Here is a 23766-nt window from a genome sequence, read left to right as displayed (position 1 = left end):
ACAAGATTCTGGCTTTGTAGGATGCGGTAGGGAGGATTCCTTCCTTCTCAGTGTTATGTAATAGTTTCTGTAGGATGGATGTCAGTTCTTTGTAGGTCTGGTAGAATTTGGCTGTAATCTGTTTGGTCCAGGACTTTTCTTTTACTAGGAGATTTTTTTGTTAATTGCTTTAGTCTTGCAGGTCATTATTAGTCTATCTAAGATTTCTGTTTCTTCCTGATTCATACTTGGAAAAGTGTGTTTTTCTTGGAATTAATTCATTTCCTTTAGGTTTTCTAGTTTGCACGATGTTTTTTATAGTATTCACAGATGATGCTTTGTATTTCTGCATTATCATTTATCTCCTTTTTCACTTCTGCTTGGGCTTATTTGAGTCATTTCTCTTCTATTTCTGTTTAATTTGGCTGGTGGTCTATTGATTTTGTTTATCTCTTCAAAGAACCAAGTTTTTGATCTTTTTGATCCTTTGTATTATTTCTTTGTCTTCCATTTCATTTAGTTCTAATCTAAAATGTTTTATTTCTCTCTGTAGGCTGCGGGTATGATTTGTTTTCTTTTTTTTTTTTTAGTTCTCTGAGATAGGAGCTTTGGTTGTTAATTTGTGATCTTTCCATTTTTTTGATAAAGGCATTTAAGAATATAAATTTTCCTCTTAGGATTGCTTTTGTTGAACCCCCTAGGTTTTGTAAGTTTGTGTCTCCTTTGTCAGTCATTTCAAGAAATCATTTTATTTCTATCTTAATGTCATCATTGATGCAGTGAGCATTCTACAGCAGGTTGTTTAATTTCCCTGACTTTGTGTAGAATTGAGTGGTTCTTTATGAATTGATTTCTGATTTTATTCTACTGTAATCTGAGAAGATACATGGTATGATTTGATTTTGTTTTTTTTTATTTGCTAAGACTTTTTTGGTGGCCTAAGATGTTTATGTCCTGCTGAGAAGTATGTGTATTCAGTAGTTTGGGGGTAGAATGTTTTGTGCATGTCTGTTAGGCTCGTTTGTTCTACAGTCTAATTTAAGTCCAGTGTCTCTTTACTAATTTTTTGCCTTAATGATCTGTCCATGGAGTGTTAAAACTCCCAGCTATTGCTTAGAGCTTGCAGAATTTGCTTTATGAATCAGGGAGCTTCTATGTTAGGTGCATTTATATTTAGGATTGTTTATGTCTTCTTGGTGAATTGCTCCCTTTGGCGTATAATAACTGTCTTTGTCTTTTATGTTTAGTTTTGTTGATTTAAAATCTATTTTATCTTATATAAAAATGGCTATATCTGTTCACTTTTCTTTTCTATTTCCATGGGATATTATTTTCCATCTTTTTACCTTGAGTCTTTGTGTGTCCTTTTGGGTTAGATGTGTTTCCTGGAGACAGAAGATAGGTTGTCTTTTTTTCATCCATTCAGCTTGTCTATGTCTTTTAAGTAGGGCATGTAGACCATTCATGTTGAGTGTTAATATTGATATGTGGGGTGCCATTCTGTTCACCATGTTGGATGATATCTTACTGTTTTGTTTTCTTTCTTATACTATTGTTTTATAAGAGCTGTGAGCTTTAACTGTTGGGCATATTATACTGGTTGGTATCTACTGTGCTCTTCTGTGTAGGGCAGTCTAGTAGTGGCAATTTCCCTTAGTGTTGCTTGGCTAGAAAAGTCTTCATTTCTCTATCATTTATGAAATTTAGTTTTGTAGGATATAGAATTCTTGGCTGGCAGTTGTCCTATTTAAGAAGACTAAAAATGTATCCCCATTTCCTTTTGGCTTCTGAGGTCTCCACTGAGAAGTCTACCATTTGCCTAATGGGTTTTCCTGTGTTGGTTAGTTGTGCTTTAAACTTACACCTTGTAGAATTTTCTCTTTCATTTTGACTTGATGAGGTTGGTGATTATGTATCTTGGAGATGACCTATTTGGTTTGAATCTTCCCAGTTTTTGATGACCGTCTTGTTTCTGGACATCTGAATTATTGAAGAGAACCAGAGAAGTTCTCTTCAATAATTCTATCAAATAAGTTTTCCATCTTTTTTTCTTCTCTCTCTGGGATACCTACAATTCATGTATTTGCTCATTTCACATAGTTCCATATTTCTGTCAGTGATTGGTTTTTATTCTTTGGTCTTTTTCCTGCATCTTTTACTGACTGGGATAATTTAAAAGCCTTGTCTCAAGCTCTGATTTTTGTTGTTGTTCCTGTTTGGTGTAGTCTGCTGTTGAAGTTCTCCACTGTATGATTTATTTCCTAAATGACTTTTCATTTAAGTTTTGTTATATCTTTTCTTGTGTTTTCTCTTTAGTGAGTTTTTCATATTCACTAAAATATCAAATAAGTCATGTCCTAAAAAATTTATTTTCATTTGTTTTGGTTTTTTTTACATTCTCTTCAACTCTATTCATCTTGTTTGTCATCTACATTTTGAATTACATATTTGACATTTTATCATGCTGGACAAAAGATTTAAATCTAAGATATAAAATGATAAAAACTCTAGAATAAAGCATGGGAAAAACTCTTTACTATATTGTTGGCCTTGGGAAAGAATTTATGAAAAGATACCATTGGCAATTGCAGCAACAACAAAAATAAATAAATGGGATCCAATCAAGTTTAAAAAGCTTCTGCACAGCTAGGGGCACAATCAACAAAGCAAATAGACAGCCATCAGAGTGGAACAAGATATTTGCATGTTATGAATCTGACAAAGGTCTAACAACCAAGTACATCAGAACTAGAACTCAAGCACATCAATAAGAAAGGCACATATAGCTCCATTAATCACTGTTCAACAGACATGAACAGAATCATTTCCCTAGAGGACAAAATGGCCCAAAAACATATGAAAAGATGCCCATCATCTGCAATTATCAGGAAATGCAAATCAAAACCACTTTGAGATACCACCTAACTCCAGTGAGAATAATCCAAGGTCCCAAAATTGCATATGCTGTCATCGTGCTGTCATATGCTATTATGTGCTGTTTGTGGGGTTGCAAACTAGTACAGCCCTTTTGGAGAGAAAACCTTCCATTTTATCCTGTAATCCCATTACTAGATATCTACCCAGAAGAAAAAAATCATTTTATCATAAGGACATTTTCACTCAAAGGTTTATAGCAGCTCAATTCATAATCACAGAAATGTGGAAACAACCCCAGGGTCCATTGAGTCATGAATGGAGTAATAAACTGTGCTATATGTATACCATGGAATACTATTCAGCTATAAAAAGATGGAAACTTTGCAATTTTTGTATTTAAAAAATGGGTAAATGAAAATCCTCCTAAGTAGCATTTCAAGAATGAAAAAGCAAACACCCTATGTACTCAGTACTAATCTGAAACTAGTAGATGAACAGCTATAGCCCCACATGAGAAAAAAGCACAATTAAATCAATGACAGGAGGTTTGGTAAGTTCACACCTAATGGGTATAATATAGGGGGATATGGCACACTACCTGGTTGAAGGACTCAACAGCAACTTGGACTTTACCTTAGAAATGTAACCTAATTACATGTACCCTCATATTAATCCAAAATTAAACAAAATATATGAACATAAAAAATTTTTTTTTTCCTTTAGCATTGCTTTCACTGAATCTTATAATTTTTGGTATGTTGTATTTTATTTTTATTTGTCTGAGATGTTTTCTAACTTTCCCTTTGATATCTTTTTTATAGTATCAGGCATTCAGAAGTTGGTTTAATTTCTTTATTCTTCTGAATTTTTCAGTTTTTCTTTTGGCATTATTTCTGTTTTCATTACAGGGTAGTTGAAAAAAAAGATAACTTAGTATAATATTATGTTCTTAAATTTGTTAAGACTTGTTTTGTGGCCTAACTTGGGATCTGTCCTGGAAAATGAATTCGTGTACTTGAGCAGAAAGAGTATTCTGCTGCTGTTTGGAGGAATGTTCTGTATATCTCCATTAGTTTCATTTAGTCTATACTGTTGTTCATATCTGCTGTTTCTTTGTTGATTTTCTTTCTGGTTGTTCTATCCATTATTGAAAATGAGGTGTAAAGTCTCCCACTATTGCTGTTTTCTTTCTTTACTTCTGTCAATGTTTATTTTATATATTTAGGTGCTTGGATGTTATATGCATATATATTTATATCTGTTCCTTGTGACTAGACCCTTATATTGCAATATGTAGGGTAACGTTCTTCATTTCTTCTGACAATTTTTGGCTTAAAATTTACTTTGTATGATATAAATATATCTGGTCCTACTTCCTTTTGGTTACTACCTACGTAGATTTTCTTTTTCAATCCCTTCAATTTCAGCCTATGTGTGTCTTTAAATCTGAAATGAGTCTCTTTGTAGACAGTGTATATTTAGTTGGGTCACACATTTTAATTCATTCAGCCACTGTGCAACTTTTGATTGAAAAGTTTAATCAATTTATATTTAAAAGAATTATTGGTAGAGAAGAGTTTATAATTGCCATTTGTTTGTCATTTTCTGTCTTGTAGTTCATATATTTCTCTTTTGTTTTTATTTTTTAAGTTTTTTGTATTGATATATTTTGATTTTTTCTTTTACTTTTGTGTATCTTAAATCGGTATTTCATTTGCAGTTACATGGGGATTATATAAAATATAAGTTTGTTTTAAGCTGAAAACAACTCCCCATACTTCGTTATTGATGTTATAATTTACTGTATCATATATCCATTAACACATTTTTGATTATAGTCATTTTTAATACTTTGTCTTCTAGCTTTAGTTTTAGAATTAATTTACTCACAACCATTAGAGTAATACACTTTTCTGTATTTGTCTATTTCCTTTTACCTAGGCATTTTATATTTTCTTATGCTGTCATGTTGTTGTTTAGCATCTTTTTGTCTCTACATGAAGAACTTGCTTGGCACTCCTTGTAAGGCAATTCTAGTCATGATGAACTTTCTCAGTTTCTGTCAGGAAGTTTTCTCTTTCATTTAAAAGACTCATTTTCCTAGGTATAATTTTCTTGGTTGGCATTTTTTTTCTTTTAGCCCTTTGAATATATTATCCCACTTTCTGCTAGCCTGCTAGTTTTTGGTTGTAAATTTGCTGATAGTTTTGTGGGGGTTCCCTTGTTCTTAATGAGTCACTTTTCTCTTGGTGCTTTCAAAATTCTCCCTTTGTCTTTGACTTTTGACAATTTGATTATAATGTGTTTCAGTATCAGTTTCTTTAGTTTCATCTTGTCATTATTTGGGATTCCTGGATCTGGATGTTCATTTCCTTCCCCAGATTTGGGAAGCATTTAATTGTTATTTCTTCGAATAAAAATTTCTGATTGTTTCTCTTTCCTCTTCCTCAGATTCCCATTATGCATACATTGGTCTACTTGACGATGCCTTGTGAGTCCCTTCAGCTATTATTTTTATTTTTTAATTTTTTTTCTTTATCTATGTAATTTCAAATGATCTGTGTTTAAGATCACTGATTTCTTTTTCTTCTGCTTATTCTAGTCTGTTGTTGACCCTCTATATTGAATTTTTAGGTCAGTTATTATATTCTACCCTCAGATTTCTGTTTGATTCTCTTTTAAATTTTTTATATCATTGTTGAAATTCTCGCTCTGCTTTGTTTTTCTGAACTCATTGATCATTTCAATGACAGTAGTTTGAATTCTCTCTCATGTAATTAATGCAATTAATACACCTCCATCTTACTAGGAATGATTTCTGGTTTCATTAGGGTTGGTTTCTGGAGTTTTATCTTATTCCTGTTTTGGATTATGTTTGTCTGCATTTTCATTTTCCTTGACTCTTCCTGTTTCTTTTCTGTGCATTAGAAAAAAACCTGCTATCTCTCTCAGTCTTCAAGGGATGGTCTAATACAGGAGAGGACCATTACCATTCACCCTGGCTAGGGCTTCTATGAGCTTCTCAAATTTTGATACTAGACTAAAATATCATCTTTGTTCTTAAAGGCTCCAGGATTCTAGAGTATCTTGGGCCTCAAGGCAGACAAAACAAAGGACAGTCTCACCAGTAATACTAGAAAAATGGGAATGTTGGATGTATTGTCCAATTCTTTTTTTCCTAAGGGAGAAGTTGGGAAGTGGGGATTTTTTTCTGCACTGATCTGGATGAGAACTATTATGAATGTCTTTGCTCTAGTTCAAACCACTTGCCTTTGTGTTCTGTAGCACCCAGAGGTCTAGCATGTTTTGGGTCATGTCAGTGCTCATACACAAGTGAGACATAAATCTGTCCTTGTAGTAGTAGTTAGAAAAGTTGGGACATTGGATGTGCAATCTAATTCTTTCTCTCCTCATAGAGAGTCTGGGAGCAGGAGTTTCCTCCTGATCACACAGTGTTGTGCTAGGCTTGGAGATTATGATGAATGAAAGCCTTCAGTTTTCCTACTGGATTCAATGTAACTGGTTTTGTGATGCTGAGGGTGCAGGAGCCTCTCAACTTGTTTCTGAAATTTTCATGAAGGGAATCAAAGTGTGTGTTGCTGTTGAATCGGGATGTCTACAGAGAAAAGGAGAGTCCACAGCTTCCTATTCTATTCTACCATCTGGCTGCTGTAACTTTCCTTCATTCCTAAAGGACACGTTAGTCACATACAGAATTCTTTGGTCACTGGTTTTAAACTTTTTTTTTTCCCAGAGCAGTTAAACACATGAATTCCAAAAATTCTATTTGGTTCTTTTTTATACTTATTTGCTGGGTTAGAAGAAGTTGTTCTCATGGTTTCCTTTAGTTCTTTGTACATGGTTTCCTTTCACTTTTTATGTATATTTAAAGTAATTGATTTAAAGTTATTGTGTGGGAAGTTCAATATTTTATTTTCTTTGGGGTTAGTTCCATTAATTTCTATTTTTCTTTAGAATGAGGTCTACTTTCCTTTTTCTTTACACACATATATTTTTGTTAAAAGTGAATATTATGCATTAGTACTCTGCTAGAAATAAGATTCTATTCCATCTCCTAGGTTGTTGCTGCTTACTCTAGTATCTGTGTTTATTTCAGTGACATTCCTGAATTAATTTTGTAAAGTCTGTATCCTTTGTCATATGTAGCCTCTAAAGTATTCTGTTAGGTTAGTGGTGGACCAGTGTTTTGGCAAGAGATTTCCTTCAATACAGAGATGCAGGTTATTTTGCTTTAGCCTGCTTACTATAAACTTTGTTAGCTTTCAGAATTTTGAAAAAAGTTAATTCTGACAATTTTTGACAATTTGATGCTTTTATGGAGAGATTGGCTTTTCTAGTTCCTTACTTCCACCATGTTTGCCAGCATCAGTCCCTAAAAACATATACTTTAATTTTTCTAATAACGTTACAATCAAGCTTCCAATATTACCAGTAATATAGGAATTAATTATTATTTTTAAAAAATTGACAGCCTAAGTATGTTTCCAAACATGCCTAAATGGGATGGTCAGCAGGGTGTGTAAGTCTAAACCTCAGGGCTAAAAATAAAAGTTTGAGATTGATTAACATAATACTGTCTGGCAAAGAAGAAGGCAGTATAGCAATTGACAGGAGAAACAAGACATAGATAAATGGGAGGCTACATTTATACATTTTGAGAGATTAATTATGCCACTAAAGTTTGAAGTCCTTGAGGGATAGATTTCAGTCTTCTTAATTTTTAAGTTCTCAGCATCTACCACTGTGCCTAGTATCTAGTAAGCACTTAATAAATGTTTGTAGAATGAGTCAAACTTTGCCACCATAAAATCTCTATACATAACCAAAGCCATTTCTAGATTCTAATAGAAGTCTTATTTGTATTGTCACCTACTTTGTTTATTTTATTGCTAAAATAGTATCTATATTTACCTTGCCTAAATAAGATCTTGAGTAGAATGTCTAACTTCAGTTGTAAGAATACCTGAAGAAAGAGGTAACCTTATCTTAAAACTGGTTAATCAGAATAAATAGTAGTATGTATTTATATTTGACTTTCGGTTTCAGTGTGTTTATAAGGTGTACAAAGGCTATAGAATAATTTTTAATTTATGATGCTGACAGTATTTTAGAAGTTAAAACATAATCTTGTGCCTCTAAAAACCCAATTTTAAGTGGTTCATCAAGACTCCTTCAGTATTACTTATGGTATTTGAACTCTCCTCCATTCTCAGTTTCTTGATTCTGGTTTCTGAAGATGACACCTGCTGGACACACAGGTGTTAACAGATTTGGCTTGCTGATGACAACTCTGTCCATATAGCTGTCTTGTGTGTCATCATTCATATTGTTCGGTGTCATTCTGACCTAGCCAAGCTAAAAATGATATGTCAGCTCAACAAGGATTTAAAATCTTGACAAATTAAAGGTAACACAATACAGAATATCACTATGTTTTGCAAATTTTAGCTCAAACATATCTAAATAACTCATTTCAGTGTGTACCTGTCTTTATCCTTTGAAGTAATTTACCATAGGCAATTTACCATAGGCAAGAAAATATGTCTTTGTGGAAGACTATAACAATTTGTAGATATATATTTCTCTGTTCTCAAGTGTGACTTTTTGTATTTGTTTAAATAGCTAATGGTTATGGTAATTTGTTGTGAGGTGTGTTTATGGTATATAGTATACACCACAGATCTATCATGATATCAATGATCAAATCACCCAGTTTTCCCATTTGGTAATTTGATTTGAATGGTCAGCTTTTCATATTTTTAATTAGGATATATCTAGCTTGATAATTTGATCAAAGAGATCGATTTTTTAATTCCATATTGGCATATAACTACAATATATGGGATGGTTGTCGTAGTGGACTTTGCGTTCTTTTCTGGTGACAGCAGCTGGCAGTCATTGGACAGTTCTAGCTCTGCTCAAAAGATATAGATTAGGTTAAATAATGTCCCAGTGAAAGAAGGCAAGTTACCTCCCACTTTTTAAATTATGCATCTGTGTTTGCGGTGGTGTGAATGCAGTGTCTGCTTCTGAGAAAGTGTCAAGATCTCCTTCTGTGGGTGTGCATATGTCCTGGGATGTGAGATTGTGATCACTATGTGAGGATGATTTCTATACAAGTGACTTGTCTCTCTATGTAATAATTATATATGTGTAAGAGAGAGAAAAAGAGAGACTAATAGAGAGAGGGTTTGAATGAATGAGAATGTGTGCAGGTGTAAGGAAACTACTGAGGAAAACAAGGATGTTTAATATTCTTCCTTGCTTATCACAAAACTACATTTATAAAACCTAAACATTTTGCCAAGATTGCCATACTGGAGACAAAGAAAAGGAAAAAAATGTTTTTTGGGGGGCAGAGAAATAAAAGTACCAAAATATTTAGTACTTTCTTCAACTATTAACTGTTTATGTGTAGATATGAAGAGGCATTATTATTTGGTGCTAAGAGCACCAGACTCAGTATTCTCATATTAGAGATGGTAGTAGCTATTTCACAATGCAGATAGCACAATTGAATGAGGTGGTATAGAGAGTATAGTCATCTTTCAGCATCTGTGGATTGGTTCTAGGACCCCCGCAGACACCAAAATTCAGGGATGCTTACGTCCTTGATACAAAATAACCTGCAGGGATATCCTGCAGTATACTTTATCATCTCTGGATTACTTATACCCAATACAATGTAAATAATTGTTATTCTACATTATTAAGGAACAATGATAAGAAAAATATGTGGGTCATTACAATTTTGAGATACACAAAAATCAAGAAATGTAAAATCTGCACAGGTGGAAACAAATGAAGCCCTCCCAGCAACACTGATAATAAGCCAAGCAAGTTGAAACTTGCCTGGGTGAATCGGAAAGGATGCTGTCAACTGTGTTTCTTGGAACTAAAATAATGGACCGTAACACAGTCTGTTTCAAAACTTCACAGTGACACACGTGTGTGTGTGTGTGAGAGAGCACATACATACATACACTGCTCTCTGGTGCATAGGTTGAAAAGTAGTATGCAGGCTACTCTAATGCATAAGATGAAAAATAACATAAAAGCAAGAGGAAAGGCAATAAGGAATAAGTGGGAGTGGGAAAAAGTACAGAGGAGGGGATAAGACAAAGGAAGGCAGGAACATGGAGGCAAAGTATAACATAAACACAGGTTGATAAGAATAGCAGTTACAGGAAATATGGTACAGGTCTGCATTTATATTGGAATATCTCAGATTAAAAGTTGTATTTTGAAACATTGGTGACCATAGTAGATTGCAGTAAGTAAAATTTTAGACAAACTATGATATAAAGTCTTGATACTCATTCTTGTTCCCAGTTATTTAGGATTCAGGCAATGCATATATTTTTTTACATGTGTGTTTTAAGCCTATCTCAATTTTCACCTATACTCTGAATACTTCTGGGTCAGTATCCTAGTAAAAACACAGTTAGTAAATCATTTCATGAAGCTTTTTTAAAAAATGCAACATTGAGTTTAGAGAGATTTATAGCTGTGCATGATAAAAGATCACATTTTAAGAGTTGAGTAATTTTTCTAAAAATGACTAATTTAACTTTATAGTTGGTATATCTAGAAGAAATAGCCTTTTTGTGTTATGATGGGAATATAGAAAATTAGAAAACAGATTGGTGACTTGTAAGTAAAGGCTAATCAGAAAAATGGAAATAGTACAGCATAGATTTTATGAGTCACTTAAATCTGAATTGTATTGATAGAATAAGATATAGCTATTGTAAATATATTTCATGACAATGTTTTGACTTTTGAGAAAGTTTCATTTATTTTCCTTTATATATCTATTTCTTTTGACAATGTCTATTATAAATATCTGCTTTCTGAACATATATAATAAGAAAGTAAACTGCTCTTTCTAAAAACCAAAATTTTAGAGAATGTAGGCATTTTTACTTCATTCTTTTAAAAATATAATAAATTGTACAGTTTTATAGAATGTTCTAAAAATGTATAAAATTTGAGAATTACGATTTCTATTATGAAATTCTGTGAAAAATTTCATTATATGTTAAAAATGATCTACCACACGTTTTGTAGTAGAAATACATTGTAATATATGTTTTTATCACACACGTATAAATAATAATTGAAAAGGGTTATAATCTTAATTATAAGGCGAATAATTATGTATTATAAACAGAATTGAAGAAAAACTTTTGAAATTATTAAAAAATTTTAAATTATAATTTAATCTATAGAAAGATGACTAATGGTGGTTTTAATCATAACACACACTAAAATCTGTACTTTAAAAGGTAGACCTTTTAGGAAAAAAAATTTTACTATTCTAATATTACTGTAAAAAATTTTTGACAGTAAGGAATTTGCTTTAGATTCTCATTCTTGGAAAGAACAGTTTTGTTTCCAATGGGCAGTATTTCCTAAAGAAATTCAGCATTACCGCTTTAAAAAAAATTTTAGTTACTTTGTTCTCCAGCCTTCCTGTTCTATTTTCTTCGTGAACAAAATTGAGAGTCCTTTCTTATTACTCCTGTTTGTCCTGTTCACCATGAATTTCAGACTTGCTTTCTGCATTCTTTCTGAACAGTCTCTTCTCTTCACCCCTTCAGTTTTCCTTGTTCCTTGTCACCTTTCCTTTCTGCTCCTTTGCTGCACTGTTATGTTTTTGCTTGTCTTAGTGTCACTGTTTTGTTTTGTTTTTCCAACATGACATTTTCATTCCTTTTTACTCATTAAGAATTCCTAAACAATCCTTTTAAAATTTTTCTATAAACTTTTTCTTAGGAATATTTGGAAAATATTTTAAGTGCCTACTCTCAAAATTTCAGTTTAATTTAAAGGTGGAAAAATCTTAAAATTGCAGCCAACATGTTTGTGATATTGCATCAATTATATACATATTGTAGGTCACTGTCTCTTACTGGCATTATCAACAATCAAAAGATATTTGTAATTCAAGTATTATCACATACATGTTATTCAAATAATGTAATTATGATGTTCATCATTAGGTATAACAAACACAGCTGCATTTTAAAGGCTTTCCCCCCCATCTGATGTAAAGAATAATTTAATTTAGCAAATTAAGTAATGTAGCAGAAATATTAAAATGACAAAAAATTACAATTTTAAATGCAAAATACCCCAGCTTAATGTTGCTCTTAAAGTTTATTTAGAGAATATAAAATGTGGCTTACTGTTCACTGTCAAGCTTCATGGATAAGATATGGTGCCTGACACTAATCGGGTTAAAGGACCTCCAGTACACGAAGTGTGTTGTGGATTGTACCTACATTGCTTATGGTTCCCCCCGCCTTCCCTGTATTAGCAATCTGCTTTTGTACTTTGACATCCAGGATTTCCCTAGTGAATTTTGTCACAGAAAAAAGAGAATCATCAATATCGCAGTTAAACTTGACTTTCAAAGCTAATAGTATCTCATTTGGGGGCTCAAATTTAATAAATTTTCTTTGATTCTGGGTGAGTTTTTAAACATCAAACAATGAATTGGCCTGGGTGCAGTAAAATATTTAGATCTATTGACTATGGTTCAGAAGGGTAGAAGGCAAAACACTAGTGGTTTGATGCTGATAAATTCTTAGTACCTTAATCCACATTAATGTTTTCTTTTATCTGAGTGTAGATTGGTGACAAAAAAAGCAAGAGAAGGTATTCATACATATAAAACTAAAGCAAATATAAAATATGATTTATTTTGTTATGCTAACTAAGTTTAATAGCATTCTCATCCTGACTAAAGACTGTAGAGAATGTTACAGATAAATACACATTCTGAATTGGGACTCTAGGTACATGTAGTACTCACACTATTATAAAAATTGCTTCATAGTATATGTTTTACAGTATGCCCTTTGACATTCTCTTATTGACAGAAAGTCTTCAAATCAACTTGGGAAATATAAGGATTTTTATACTCATAGATTAGCATAAACAATTAAGGATGTCATCATTTGTGTGTATTTGTTGGTTTAAGGAAACTCTATGGAGTATGATAGTTTTGTGAAATGTGTATATTTTAATGTAATTAATTCATATAATAAAAAATAATTCTAATCATTTTGCATGTTGCCCAAAGAGAACAGAAAAATGAGGAAGAAGTTTTCTATCTGATATTATTCCAAAATTACATTTGGAGTTGTTCATATAAAACTGTAGATATAAATATATTTATTTAATTAATGTTTTTTTTTTACTTATAACTATTTTCAACCTTTGCTCATAAAAAACTTATTATCCTGTGGCATTAAGGTAATTGTATAATATTTATCAAACATGGTAGCAAAAGGATAAATTTTTAAAATCTGTTCAAGTACAAGTCAGAAAATATTAATAAGCATATACAGGAAAACTATAAAATTAAACTAAATGATAAAGACAAGAGATTAGTGCTCTTAAATGCAAACTAAACCGTGGAATTCTTAAGGCTTTTACTAAGTTTGGAGATGAAAACCCAAAATACCTACCTCTGAACATTTGTTTGTATTATATAGGGAATATTTTCTCATTTGTCCAGAAGGTGGCAGTGTGATATCAACTGCATGTGATTCTGTCCTGGCTAGAGAATTGGTGTTTCTGCTAGATCTGTGATGTGTTTGTATTGTTACCTTTCTGAATACTTAAAATGTAGTATAAATATTCCTGATTTTTATCTATTAAATTATTTAGAAATTGTGTGACTGAGTTGGCTTATATGTATTTAATCATCAGGACTCAAGTTTAATAAAATCTTGCAATTTTAGAAGCGTACAAAGGGCAAATAAACCTCTTCTTACTTGCATATCTTTAAGTATCCTTTTGTATCGGGTATATTTGCTTTTATTCCAGGGTTTATTTTATTGAAGTTTTCTTTTAAAAGACTAGTGCTAAATAACTATCTTGTCCAATATTATCAGTTAATATCAGTTAAATTAAACATATTATCGAGAAGGTGTAATGATAATTAGGTGACTGCTGTTGTTTTTGATTTTGTGAATTTTTTTCTTTTCTTTCCTTTACTTTTGAGGGTGGTGCTGTGGAAAAATAATTTAAAACCTCTTGATCAGAAGAGCTCCAGCGACTCTTCTTCCCCACCCTCATTTCAAGCAGGAGGATGCTTTTTCTTCTTAACATTCTCCCCCAGCACTCTGAATTAGAGATTTATTTGCAACGAAAAATCAATTAGTCCTAAATTTATTCATGGATTTCAGGTCCAGCGATCAATGCAAGTCCACTCAGTGGGCTCAAGGGGACCCAGTTCATCCCAGTTAATGTGTCTGAAGGGGAATTACCATTGATGCTGTTTTTTTCCCTTTAGGTCAGAGATCAGATCTCGCTGTCACGGACTGCGGCAAGTAGGAATGACTTCACCCTGCAGCTACCCAAACTGCACCTGGAGACCTTTGCAATGGAGGGGCTCAAGGGCGGGCCAGAGGTTGTAGCATGCCAGGTTAGAGTCTAAATAACATTGTTTGCTACTGAGACATGTAGAAAAATAAATTGCACTAACTGGAGAGAATAAAAGCTTCAAAGTATTGTGAATAATTTAAAGGAGATGCAAATAAATTTTTCTTCATTTTTTTCTACCATGTAATAGTATATTCCACAAAAAATTGTGTTTTTTTTCCCTTTAAAGCCTAGAGAACTAGCCTATTAAAATAATCCAGAGAAATATTTTACCAAAGAAAATATGTGTTTTATGGTAAAGAACAATATTAAAAGTACATACTTTCGTATCAGCAGAGGACAATAATACACTAGGTTGTTATCTTTTTAAACTAGTCTCAAATTGTTGATCTTGTTATTTTAAAATAAATCACTTTAGAAAAAAAGTTAAAAAACTCAAAAATCACTTAAAGTAAAATTATTAACAGCAATGCCTATAATTTTTCAGTGTTAATTCCAGAATATAGCCAACATTTCTTATGAGGTAATTTAACTTCAGCAAAACAAGAACCTACCTGTATTTTGTATTGAAGAGTATTTTACTCTGTAATATTTCATTTTAGTAAACATTTTAATATGTACAAACTGGGTTATTTTATTTATAAAACTCAAAATACTCAATCATAAAACCTCAAATAACTTTAAAATAAACTAAATAAAGGAACGTAGTTTCAGAAACATTAATCTCTGGATACTATAGGTATCTTTCTATTCTACGTCACTATTGTATTATTGTGATCATTTTTTTCCTTGGGGTTAATTTATAAAAATCAGACAAAAAGTATTTAATATGCATTTAATTCTCCTTTTAATGCCTAATATCATCATTAGAAAAGCTTATCAACAATATGTAAATTATAAGAGCCCTGGTATTTCAAAAGATGTCTTTGTTTAGTAGCACTCTACATTTTTTACTATATTTTAAAGAGAGAAATCTCTTAAACTTAGTCTTTGTATCACTTTTTGAGATTTAAAATAATCTTTTTCATTCTTCAGTTTATGATCCTGTAGAATTTTAACTTTGTACAAAATTGATGGTAGTTCATGTGAAGCTATGTTAATTTTTTATATGCTACATACCCTAATTTAATTTGTTATTAATATCAAATTAATACTCTGCAAAGAAAAAAATATTCATTTCTTCTTTCACTATGTTGTTCATCAATATATCTGAAATAGATATATAAGTATAAAACTAAGCATAAATATTTTTATTTTCTATTATAGGGGAGAATACTATACCATTATTTAAGATGGGATTAAAGTGTCTGTTTTAATTTTGGTTATCAGTATTTGTGAATTCATTGTAACCATGATTGCAATATGATTTGAGATTTTTCTAGTGATTATAAAATAACCCTTTACTTGGCTATCTCAGTTCAGAATCACACAAGGCTTAGTACTTGTTATAATTCATAAATAAAGGCTTTGCTCAAACTAGGTTTTGGTGGTTTGGAAAGAAACTGATTCCTAGGAATGCCATTTTTAGGGGTTCTGATGTCCGTGAATAACAGGAGGTAAATATAGAGACCCATACTTTAAGGTACTTTATTTTCCAGATTATAAGAAAAATAGCTATGTACATTACCACATACCTAGACATCTGGATAAATTCCACTGATACGTTATAAAATACATTGTAGTTTAATAGTATACATTGTAGTCAGAAAATTAGAAGACATTAATTATGATAATATAGCCACCATTTCAGTGAACTCTCACTATGTACCAGGCACCATGCTTAGTTTTTTGAATACATTATCTCATTTATTTAATGGGTCTGTCAAATACATACTACTGTCTCCATTTTATAATTGAATAACAGTAAGCACAACAGCAGCAACCACGAGAGATAAGATCAATAGCAAGGAAATGGCAGAGCCCAAAGCCTGAATTTAGGTCTAATAGTATTTGATGGTGAAGCTGGACTAGTAAATCTGACACTAGAAAATTTAGACACCTAAATTTGTTAAATGGTAAGAATAATACTTCGGAAATATATGATGGAATTTTTCTTCCATTTATAATATATTAATTGTACATGTATGAAGGTGTAAGCCATAGGTTATACTATGTTGTAGACAAGAATAGGTGACCTCTGTATAATGATGAGGAGAGGCTATCTCTGAAGGGTATGATAATGGATGAGCTATTTCGCCCACTCGAACAGCTATCACCTAGAGCAATGGTTCTCAACCTTCCTAATGCCGCGGCCCTTTAATACAGTTCCTGTGGGTCATGATCCATAGGTCGAGAACTGCTGATCTAGAGCAGTAGCAGCTGAAGTTTTCTGTCTTTTCCAGTGGTGCAAACTTTATTATAGGTATAATCCTTGAAGAAAGGAGACCAGTGAACCTTATTGAAAAGCAAAGAGGATGAATGGATTATTTATTCTCTCTGAATCCAAAAGAGGCCATGACCAGTGTCTCCTATAGGAGAAAATTTAGTTCAGACAGTCTCTGAGATGTGCTAGCTTTTTGCTCCAATTTCTTTAGCTGTAAAACGTGTAATGTTACCAATTTCTCAGCCTTGTAGCAGGACTGAATGAAGCAATGCACGTAAAGGAGAGCACAATGCCTAGCATAGAGAATGTAGGCAATGCATGGAGTCTTTTATTATTATAGCCATTAAAGATCCTTGTAAAAAGGAAGGAAACAATGGTAGTTTGATTTCATTATTCTTGAAGGGTGTGTATGTGTGTGTATTTTATTTTGAGGAAGGTTATTTAGGATTTTTTTCACCATGTCTTTCCATTTGATTACTTCCCTCTTCCCTATTTCTTCAAAAGCTTTAAGTAATTTTGACCAAGCATAGCCTACTTTAGCCCCTCTATTTACGTTTCCACATCATATGATATTCCAATGAGGCCATGTGTCCAGTGAAACCTTTTGTGTAAGCCCTGAAGGCAAGTTTACAGCTATACTATCAATGCTCATATCTACTAAATAACAGCAAATTAGAATTTGCCTACAATATTGAGAAAAATGAAAAACATCCATATTAGACTAGTTATGGAAAGGTCAAATATAGTGTGAATGCAGAGGACTTTGCTTTTGTTTGTTTGTTTTGAGACAGTCTCACTATGTCGCCATTGGTAGAGTGCTGTGGCGTCACAGCTCACCTCAAACTCTTGGGCTTAAGTGATTCTCGTGCCTCAGTCTCCCAAGTAGCTGGGACTACAGGTGCCTGCCACAACACCTGGCTATTTTTTTTTGGTTGCAGTTGTCATTGTTGTTTTAGCTGGTCTGGGCTGGATTCAAACCCACCAGCTTTGGTGTATATGGCTGGCGCCATCACCACTGTGCTATGGGTGCTAGCTGATGCAGAGGACTTTATAACAAAAAATATTGGAACCACATTTTATTATGATTAATAGCTGTTATTTATTATCTTAAAGTCTGGATTGTATTTTTTTCAATAATTGTTATAGGAAATCATTCTTATGTTTCCCCACATGTGCATAGTATTTGAAAATAAACCTTTCTCTTAAAAAAATTAGTATATGTAATGCTAATAGTATCTGCCAGACATCACCATGCATTATCCAACAAATGGTTGTGTCTCCACCCCCATTCAACGATGAATGATAAATAATCATTAAACAAACAATAACAACAGCCAACTTTTGTTGAGTAGTGAATCTGGCTAAACACCTTATATTATAATCTTATGTAATCCCTGCAATAATTTTCTGAACATAGGTACTCTGCTTTTATTTATTTTACAAAGGAAGGAACCACATATCCATATCCAATGAGTAGGTTTACTCGTTCATTCATGCTTTTATTGATACCATACTACTTTCTATAAACCATGGCTTATTGGCTTTTTGTTTGTTTTTTCATAATGGCTGAGAGAGAAAAAAATAAAGGTAGAATCTGTCTCTAGACTACAATTTCATTTGTGTGGAAATAATGGGAAGAATTGAAATCCAGAAGAGGGTTAACTGCTCAAGTTTCTTAAGCTATGTCTTGACCTCTCCATCTGTAAAATGAAGGTAATAAAAGGTCCTAACTCATAATGTAAGGTCTCAACTCATAGGTAAGTGGGCTAAACCATTGGAAGTGCTTCGAATATTGACAGATACATTGAAAATACTCAATATCTATAGGTATCCACCAACATGAAAGCTTCTTGAGGCAAGCAAGTAGACCTTGTTCACTGCTCAGAGCTCAGAGCAGATCCTCAGGATATATGGATGAATGAACACTCAATTTCAGACACCTGGCAAGATGACTCAGGAAGTTGCTCTTGTGTGAGTTGTGCTTAACATTAAAAGACTTGGTATAATTTTTTTTACTTGTAGGCCCACACCATTTAAAAAGAAAATATTTTCTAAACTATCTCTTAAAACTGTTTAAAGGCTTACTACAGGGGTAGTAAGAACAGGGATGGAGAACCTGCAGCCACATGTGGCCTTCTAGGTCTTTAAATGTGGCCTTTTGACTGAAGTCAAATTTTATAGATCTTTTTATTAATGCATTTTTTGTTTGTTCGTATTTTATTTTTAAAATGAACATATTAAAAAGCCAAGAATAAAATAAATTCCAATGAAATTATCCTCCTAGATTGACTGTACAATTAGAACATTAGTAAGCTATAAGGGCTAAATTCGTGGCTGTTGTGCTCATGATTTAATTCTAACTTTTCCTACCTGGCTGGTGCTGCTACTGCATGAGTCTGGTTGGTGAGAGTTTATAGGGGTTGAGTTTGCCAGTCTTGTATCAGCTTTTAACAATGGTGCACTGTGTTTCTATTTCTATTCACTGTGAGTCTGTGAATAGTTGCACAGCTTGACAGTATTTTTTAATTCTTTCTGCTTAACTGCCTATCATGTCAAAGAAGACCAAGAGAACACTAAAGGAAGAAAACATTTTTTTTTTAAATGAGGATTGGGAATTGTAATATTTTCTTATTTTTGCTAAGGATAAAATGATTTGCTTGCTTTGTGATAACTGCAATATCAACATTACAGAAAATCAATGCTCATCAGCATTATAACAATCATAAAGCCACAAATATTTTAAATTAGAGGGAGAGGAGATATGAAGGTTGTATTGTTGAAATTAAAAGATGAAAAGCAAAAGCAAAGGAATTCTTCCAAGCAGCAATAAGACCTGGAAATAAAGCCACTGGAGCAATTTATAAAGTAAGGTATATACTTGAGAAATAAGGGTAGGCATTCGGTGATGTAGAAATTGTGAAAGTAGAAATTGTGAATGAATGCATTCTTGAAGTTATAGGATGCTTAATGTTTCAAACTGCCTCTTTCAAGGAAAATTATAACTGATCAGCAGGACCAATTAGCCTTCAACTTCACAGAACAATTTCATGTAGTACTTCAGAAAGAAAATGCATATTATTTGATTACTTGGGATAAAGGAACTGATACTACTAACTTGATGCAGGTCTTATACTTCATTTAATATATACAGAAGATTTTCTTTGCTATGAAGAGTTACTAGCTTTGGGAATTCTTATGAACAGGTCATGGGGAATAGATATTGTCAACAACTTTCAAGATGAATGTCATGAAGTTGAATGAATTTGGTAAACTTTGTTAGTGAAGGTACAGATAGTGAACCTTCCATGACAAGAAAACATGAAGCATTCATTGCGCAGATTAAAAAAGTATTAACAGATACTATCACTTCTTCTCATTGTATCTTGCTTCAGCAAAATCTCTTCTACTGCTGGTGGGATTGCAAATGCATACAACCTCTATGGAAAAAAGTATGGAGAACTCTTAAAGAACTAAAAGTCATCTTTCCATTTGATCCTACAATCCCATTTCTAGATACCTATCCAGAAGAAGAAAAATCATTTTACCACAAGGACATTTGTGTCAGAATGTACAGTGCAGCTCAATTTACAACTGCCAAGACATGGAAGCAAGCCAAGTGCCCATCAACCCATGAATAGATTAACAAACTCTGGTACATGTATATCATGGAGTACTATTCAGCCATAAGAAAAGCTGGAGACTTTATAGCTTTTGTGTTTACTTGGATAGAGTTCAAAGACATTCTAATTAGTAGGGTATCTTAAGAATGTAAAAAAATGTATTCAATCTACTTAATACTAATAAGAAACCAATTTATAAACAACTACACACCCACAAGGAAGAAAAAATTTAAGTATAGTCTAGCAAGGGGAAAGGAAGAGGAGGGAGGAGGGGGGGTTATTGGTAGGATCTCACCTAATGTGCACAATGTGAGGATGTTCAGCACATCCTCTGGGTGAAAGGTTCAACTACAACTTGAACTTTACCTTAGAAATGAAAACAATGTAACTTAAACATTTCACTCTCATATATATATATATATTTTTTGAGACAGAGTCTCAAGCTGTCCCCCTGGGTAGAGTGCCATGGCTTCACTGCTCACAGCAACCTCCAACTCCTGGGCTCAAGCGAGTCTCCTGCCTCAGTCTCCCAAGTAGCTGGGACCACAGGCCCCCCACCACAATGCCCGACTATTTTTTGGTTGCAGCCATTATTGTTGTTTGGCGGGTCCGGGCTGGATTTGAACCCGTCACCTTAGGTGTATGTGGCTGGCGCCTTAGCCTCTTGAGCCACAGGCGCCAAGCCCATTTCACTCTCATATTAATGTGAAAAAAGAAAATCTCTGTGCTGAAACTATTATACTATTTTAAGTGACTCTTTACAACAAGTTGTAGGTATTATTAACTATTTGTGCAATGCCAGATATCATAATCAGTTTAGTAACATACTAAAGTTGAACAATTCAGTATGGATTTGCCATATCATTCTAAAGTATGTTGACTACCTCAGGGACAGGTGTTACCCAAAATTTTATCTTTGCAAGAACAGATATTTAAATTTTAATGAAGAACAGAATCAGCAATGTATTGAAAGATTTCTATAGGAATGCAGCATTTCAGTTTGATATCATGTCAAATCAAAACAACTTGAACGTTTCTTTGCAAGGTAAAACTATGTCTATATATGATATGTGGCAATAAATCCAAGCAGATCATAAAGCTCTATCTTTTTTCAAACTATTTCTTCTTCAAAAGGAAATTTTAGATGAACATTTCCTCCAGTTAGCAAAGGTCATTGATGAACAGTATGATACATATGAATCACTTGAAGAATACACAGCTGTTGTAGACCTATTAGTTGGAGAATTCCATGAAAGGTTCACTGACTTTGAAAATCATGACATCACACTCAAATTAGCATTTCAGGCTCACCTAGTTAATATCACTGAGGAACCTAAAGAACTACTGATGGAATTGATTGAGCTCTCAGTAGATGACATTTTAAAGACATGTTTGATGCTAAAAAAGATCCAGTTGAAATATGGAAAAACAGTAGAATACCTACACTGTAAGCAACATGTCTAGAAAATATGTTTTTGCTTTTCCCCTGCTGCAAATCTATGTTCTCCTACCTAACTCAAATCAAGACACACTTTAGGTCACAAATGACTGATACCCATCTAGAGGATCAACTGAAACTGCAGACCTTCATATTGCAACCAAATATTCAAATGCAGACACAACAAAGTCATTAAAAGGTCAGTTAACTTTAAAATTAACAATTAGTTTATCATATTTTGAAATTATTAAGTACATAGTAGTTGGAGTTTTGTAGAGTAATGTACATTTTAAATATATCTAACTGAAGTTTCTTGAATGTAGCCTTATTTGATTACAGTTAAATTAATGCAGCCTTCTAACATGAAAAGGTTCCCCGCCCCTAGCTTAGTACATAATAACCATACCTCTGGAAGTGCAATATATTTTGTAAATATGTTTATAAACACTTCATTAGAGAGGCTTCACTGTGAAACCATTTATTTATGAAGACTTTAAACAACAGAGTCTTTGCTATAAATATAGTAATCCTTTAATCACTCTTAACCCACAATGGCATTACATAGTTCTTACTCAGTATGGTTTTTAGTTATGTTTTATATCCATGACTTTGGGGATACCATGGCTTTTTACATTTGTTCATATTTCCCAGGCACAGAAATTTCTTTGAGTTATTTTGTTGTATTTATAGACATCAACTAAAAAGAGCATCATGAATAGAACTGTGTTATTATAATTTTTTTACATATAATTTAAATATCTGTACCTAAACTGTTGTGAATAAAAGTATCAAGAATTGCTCTTAGTAATTTTTTACATATATTCTCTGTTATACTACTTAATGTAGGAACCTTCTAATTTCTCTGAAAGAAATTTTTGGAATATGTAGAAATTAAAGAGATATTGGACAACTTCATTGAAAAGATTGTACCATTTAGATATTTTCTTCTTTGTGTTATTCCATCCATGTAAGTGAATTTTCAGGGAGTTGATTATCTTTTTAAATATGAAATAAGTCATTTTGAATGAAAATCTTATCAAATATGTCAAATAGTATTTTTCTAAAAAGAATACAAATATCTAATTAAAAATTTTTATTCTGGTGAATTACTATGCATATACATTACAGTATTATAATAATAATGTAATATACTTAGATGTAACATGACATTTGACTTAAATAATATAACTTGATAAAAATTTTGCTAATATTAAAAATCAGCTATTTATTATGACCATGCCACTACACTCTGGCCTAGGAGAGCAAGACCCCTATCTCCTAAAAATATAATGATAATAAAATAATTAGCTCTTTAACAATTATAAAATTACAGGATTATTACAATAAAAAATCAAATTTATGATTATTTGAAATTCTGCCATTTAAAGATAATTGTTACAATGTTTAAATTTTGATATATAGTCTTATAGTTATTTTTTACCTATAAAGACAAACTCAAAGGCATATATCATTTATATTTAATATATCTATATGTATTTAAGCAATAATGGGACCATCCTATTTTTTTTATTGTTTTGTTTGATATATAATAGTTATAAATATTGTGAAACTACAGGTATTTTTATTTTTTTCTTTATTTTTTTTTCAATTTTATCCATGTTGATTTTTTTTTCCTTTTATTAAGTCTTATACACAAAGATCATGAATACATTTATGCATATGTGGGGTACAATGTGTTGTTTTTTAATACAATTTGGAGAGCTTACATCAAACTAATCAACATAGCTTTTGCCTCATTTACTTGATTATTGTGTTAAGACATTTATGTTCAATCCTTAACAGATTTGACTTGTACCCTTGCAATATGCTCCATACATGTGGTCCTACCTTTACCCTCCCACTGTCAAACTTCCTCCTTCCCCTCCTTTCCCCCTCCATTTCTCTCCTTCACTACTTTTATGAAACCAATGTATATTTACTCACACTTTTTTTTTAAGTTATGTATACATAGATCATAAATACATTTATGCCTTTGTGGGATTCAATGTGTTGATTATTTGTACAAATTGGAGTGCTTACATCCTACTAATTAATATAGCTTTCCCCTCATTTACTTAATCACAGTGTTAAGACATTTGTGTTCAATACTT

The 23766-nt window shown here is 32.5% G+C and overlaps 1 protein-coding gene across 2 annotated transcripts in view; it reads left to right on the top strand.

The window, feature by feature from the left end:
- CCDC171 (coiled-coil domain containing 171) overlaps positions 1-23766 on the top strand; it is a 402279-nt gene that overhangs the window by 280098 nt on the left and 98415 nt on the right. For both annotated transcript variants that reach the window (XM_003782870.3, XM_023509106.1), the window contains exon 24: positions 14186-14317. In XM_003782870.3, the coding sequence (XP_003782918.1) occupies positions 14186-14317 (132 nt within the window). The remainder of the gene's footprint in view (positions 1-14185; positions 14318-23766) is intronic.

Source organism: Otolemur garnettii, unplaced genomic scaffold, assembly GCF_000181295.1.
Source record: "Otolemur garnettii isolate 467f Iridium unplaced genomic scaffold, OtoGar3 scaffold00006, whole genome shotgun sequence".
Lineage (NCBI taxonomy): Eukaryota > Metazoa > Chordata > Mammalia > Primates > Galagidae > Otolemur > Otolemur garnettii.
Note: the sequence above shows the minus strand (reverse complement) of the source record. Positions and strands in the feature narration are given on the sequence as shown.